General features: G+C 53.7%; 1 protein-coding gene across 1 annotated transcript; it reads right to left on the bottom strand.

Annotated features, from left to right (window-relative positions):
• Positions 1–2,091: 2,091 nt before the first annotated feature.
• Positions 2,092–3,693, bottom strand: LOC119312983 (gibberellin 20 oxidase 1-A-like). Its single transcript, XM_037588783.1, has 2 exons — positions 3,034–3,693; positions 2,092–2,932 (listed from the first exon to the last, which is right to left on the bottom strand). Exons 1-2 carry the CDS (start codon positions 3,513–3,515, stop codon positions 2,311–2,313), a joined length of 1,104 nt encoding a protein of 367 aa, XP_037444680.1. The 5' UTR covers positions 3,516–3,693; the 3' UTR covers positions 2,092–2,310.
• Between the last annotated feature and the right edge of the window lie 1,176 nt (positions 3,694–4,869).

Raw genomic sequence — 4,869 nt, 5'->3', positions numbered from 1 at the left:
TCTAAAATACTCTGAAAGAGTATCCCTTGTAGTAAATCATGCCTGCATAATATTGGAATGACGACGGCGTTTGAGATCAAGAAAGCTTCTTCGTGTTGTTGAAGAAATCATACGAGGAACCAACCAAGATCTCTAGTGCGGCAACCAACACCACCACAGCTTGGCTCACTTGCATCAGAGAAGCTAGCTACAACTTGGCTCCCAGAATAATTCATGGAGGTTTGGGCAGGCGGCGCGATCGCAGGGATATGGTGGCGGATTCTGCTGGTGGGCGCGGGCGAATGCAGCCAGGCAGGCTCGACCCCAGCCTAGCTAGAACTCAACTCGTTAATGCGATTTGGCTTGTACGATGGCTGCTAGCCCGCTGCTGACTCGATTCAATTCGTCCCTGTCCAGCGGTACTACTACTGAGTCTGATTGTGCCCAGCCCAGCCCAGGCAGCCTGCAGCAAGAGGGAGAGGGAGATAGCAGCAGGAGGGAAGGATAAAACCGGATGGGAGCTGATTTGGTCGCTTCCTGGCCTGCCCATGCCCCCTGTCTCCCTCAGTTTCCATTTTTCCCATTCTTTCTCTCCTCCCACCCATCACCTTCTTGTTCTTCGCATCTATCCACCTCCCCCCATCCATACATTCATGGCCCGGATACATGGACATGTCACATATGTATGTATTATTCATATATATGTGTGTGTGTGTGTGTGTGTGCCCTTCCTACCTACATCTGTCCTGTCTGCCTGTTATATATCACTCCTTAATTCCTCTGATGGTTGCATCTTCTTCTTAATGTTTACTTACCATGCTTGCTTGATGCTGATCCAATTTCATCTCCATCACAAAGAGAAGGACCCTCTTGGAGCATCTCTAGCCGACCCCGCAACCCGCCGACGCGCAAAACGTGTTTGCAATTCGCGGAAAAACGGTTTTGCAGGCCGGCGCGAATGGCCGCAGAGGCAGATCCCATAAAGCCGGCCCATATCCTCTTTTACGAGTCGTCTTTGCGAGGTCTGCCTTTGCGGCCGTTCCCCCTGACCCGCAAAACGTAAATTTGGACCTCATTTGCAACTCGATTTGCATTTCTTTGCTTTTTCAACCACATTGGATACATAGGACATCAACCGCTCCCGCTATATGAAGGGCACCGACGGCAGGGCGGCGGGGCGAGGGGGAGAGGGGAGGTGGTTGGTGGGGAATCGCGCGGGCTTAAATGTCCTCCCCACCAACCGCTCCCGCTATATGCAGGGCACCGACGGACCGGAGTGGGGGAACCCGCGTATTTGCGGGGTAAAGTTTTTGCCGCGCCCCTCAAAAATTTTTGTGGGCCGGTCGCGTTTGCGGGTTTGTTCGGGCGGGATTTCCCGCGCCGACCCGCATTTTGCCGGTTATTTTGCGGGTCGGGACCTTTTGCGAGGTCTGCTAGAGTTGCTCTTAACTGGTGAATGTTCGTTGGGGGAGGGCTGGCATTTGCAAACGTTTAGATGACAGTTTTAGTTGTATGGGGGTTGGCGGTTTCTTCAGAACTGCAAGATAGTTTCCTCACAGAAAGACATTTTGCTTCTGAAACCGTCACTATTTGATCTCGTGCCGTAACTAAAACTGTTAGGAAAGTGTGTCCGCCGCATGTCATCCCCTTCCCAGCTGACATTCGCCAGATAACATTACGACAAAAGAGCGCACACACACACATAGAAAGTGGTAGAAGATGCCTTCCTTGGTTGAATGGAATCTGTTGTTCTTGGTTGATTCTTGTCCCACCGGCCAGGATGGAGCGGTGCATCTTGCTGCCACAGTATGTCACTCCTACATGTACATAGAGGAGTAGAGTAGCTAGTAGCAAGTGGAAGAGATGCAACGGCAGTTGGCAGGCGTCCGATATCCAGTCACCACCCTCCCTACCTTGTCCGTCGTGCCACTGCCATACCAACTATCCTATGTGGAGTAGCCAATACAAAATTCTGCAACAGATGATACGACAAAACAGAAACAGATGCACCACCCCACGACAAACCCTTCATGACCTCATGAGCTCGGCTCATGCCTCATGGCTCATGCCAGTGAGTGGCAAAGGCTGCAAGTAAGTATTAGGAAATTATCATCTAGGAAATCTTGCCATCCGTCCATGCTTCTTCGTACGTAGTACGTGCTACAACTAGATCAACCAATTAAGTAAGCTGTAATAATAATAACATTCGATCGACGGATGATTTTTCTCTTTTCTCAGTCTCAGCAGCTAAGCTGAATCAATGGCTGGCTAATGGTGGGAGGAGCAGAGCAGAGCAGAGAGCTCCGACCTCTGTCTGGTACGTTCAATCCATCATGTCCTGGCGGGCTGGGGCTGGAGGGCGAGCTGGCCCTGCTGCTGCTGGACGATCCAGGAGGAGAACACCTCGAGGGTCTTCATGTCGGCGCGGTAGTGCTTCTGCGTGAAGTCGAGCAGCGACCGCCACGTGAAGTCCGGGTAGGCGCGCGGGTTGGCGGCGTCCACCAGCGTCCCCGGCGGCGCCACCACCTTGTCCATCTCCGGGCACAGGAAGAAGGCCAGCGACTTCCTCGGGACCTTGCTGTTCACGACAGCGCGGTGGAGACAACTCTTGTACCGCCCGTTTGAGAGCGCCATGAAGGTGTCGCCGATGTTGACGACGAAGGCGTCGGCCCGCGGCCGGATGGAACGCCACCGGCCCTCCGTGTGCACCTGCAGCCCGCCGACGTTGTCCTGGTGGAGGATGGTCAGCGACGTCGGGTCGCAATGCGGGCCCGTCCCCAGCGTCTCCATCGGCCGCTGGCACGGCGGGTAGTAGTTGAGGCGCATGATGGAGTCGTTGCCCTCGAAGAAGCGCCGGTAGTGTGCGCGGCCGACGCCCAGGCTCTCCCCGAGCACCTCCATGATCTCCAGCGACAGCCGGCTCATCTCCGAGCAGTACCGGGCGTACACCTCCCTGTAAAAGTCCAATGGTTTCTTGGTCGTTAGCGTTTTCAGTTCGGCCGTATGGGAGGAAGATGCTCTGCTTTGTTCGGTCTGCTTGGTAAGGTCGCTTACCCGAGGCGGCGGTGGTCCTCGCCGAGGGTGGCGACGATGTAGTCGACGACGAGGGCGGGGTCGGAGGGGCAGGAGCGGAAGGACAGCGTCTCCTTCCAGGGCAGCTTGGAGGCGAACCGGCCGGTGAAGCTGCTGGCGTAGCCGCAGGACTCGCCGGGGCGGCGCAGCGCGCGCTGCTTCTCCGGGAGGGGCATGGTGAAGAAGGCGTCCACGCAGCGGTGCGCGTCCGCCAGCAGCTCGGCGTCGATGCCGTGGTTGACGACCTGGAAGAAGCCGTGCCGCTCGCAGGCCTCGCCCACGAGGCGCGTCACCTCGGCGGCCGCGGCGGCGTCGCCGGAGAGCATGCCGCCGATGTCGATGAGCGGGACGTGCAGCTCCTCGGCGGCGTCCGGGGTCGGGCTCTCGCCCTCGGGCCAGATGAACTGCGACGGGATGTCCGCCCGGCCGCTCAGCACCGCCGCGTCGAACACCGGCTGCACCATGATCGACGACTCGACCAAGAAGCAGGGTATGCTAGGCTAGACAACAAACGATCGATCAAGAAGCCGAGTATGCTCGGCGATCGATCGATCTGGAGCTGGGAGAGAGTGCAGTGCCGACTCGAGCTCACTTGAGTGAGGAGGAGGAGGAGGAGGAGGAGGAGGAGAGGATGGTGGTGACAAGTTGGGTGTCTGGCTCCCTCTCGCACCCTCGCTGCCCTTTTATACACGGCCGCGGCCTCGGCCTCCTCTGTTTCCCTCTCTGTTTCTCTCTCTGCTTTGTGTTGGTGTTGGTGAGAGGGAGGGGAGCTTGGCGCCACACGCAAACAGCAGCCGCAATTTTGCTCTCTGCTGTGCCACATTCATCTCCACCCACCAACATCAACACAGCAAAAGTAATTGGGGTGGTGCTATTTTCGCACAGTGAAACATGTGGGGGGCTCTGTGCAACTTTTTTGCAACCATGTTTCTACATTGTTTTCACTATTTTTGCGCAGCGACGTACGTGGGGCTTACAAAATGTTTTCAGTTCCTATGTCCATTTTACCTGCCTGCATGCATAGACCGAGGACTATGTCCTCTATTTTCTGCACATGCAAATTAAACATAAATGTCTCTGGGCATTTTAATAGCTCTTGGGAAAGTAATAACTACTTTTTTCCTATAAAAATTAATATGAATACACTTTATTAGATACTCCTCCGTCCGAAAATACTTGTCACCAAAATGAATAAAAAGAGATGTATCTAGAAGTAAAATGCATCTAGATACATCCCCTTTTATCCATTTTGATGACAAGTATTTTCAGACGAAGGGAGTATTATTTAATCGGCCGTTCAACTTTTTGTCATTGGGGCGTATTCAATGCTGACCCCGGACACAATTTTTGTTCTCAGATTGGTCCGGACCAGTTTGCAGACACTGATGTTGTAGCCAACCATCAAACCATATCCCCTAAACGTCCATCTATGGCTTTGCATGTCACGGTTGAGTAGAGACAAGCATGTCCGGATGTCCGACGTGTTGACTTTTGGTTAGCTAGACAGATGTCCGGACTCCTCCAAAGCCTTCCCCCTCCTCCTTTCAAGTTTGCTTCTAGTTTGCCGGAATTTGGACGTACGGAGAAGTCCATGGATGTTTAAGAGACATCATTGAATGTTTATGGGCGATTTGAGGGTCCGTGTTAAAGATGCCCTGACATCGCAACTTTATTGGGATGATTTTATTTTATTTTGCTGGGGAACTTTATTGGGATGTTGGAGGTGTTGCTCTTCCTAGACCACGAAAAGTCTTTCTGGGCCTAGTGTACAGCATTGTCAATTAGCATGCATTTAGCGTAACAAAACAACATTCCCAC

This window comes from Triticum dicoccoides, chromosome 5B, assembly GCF_002162155.2.
Source record: "Triticum dicoccoides isolate Atlit2015 ecotype Zavitan chromosome 5B, WEW_v2.0, whole genome shotgun sequence".
Lineage (NCBI taxonomy): Eukaryota > Viridiplantae > Streptophyta > Magnoliopsida > Poales > Poaceae > Triticum > Triticum dicoccoides.
The sequence above is the reverse complement of the archived record's forward strand: the minus strand, read 5'-3'. Positions and strand labels throughout refer to the sequence as shown.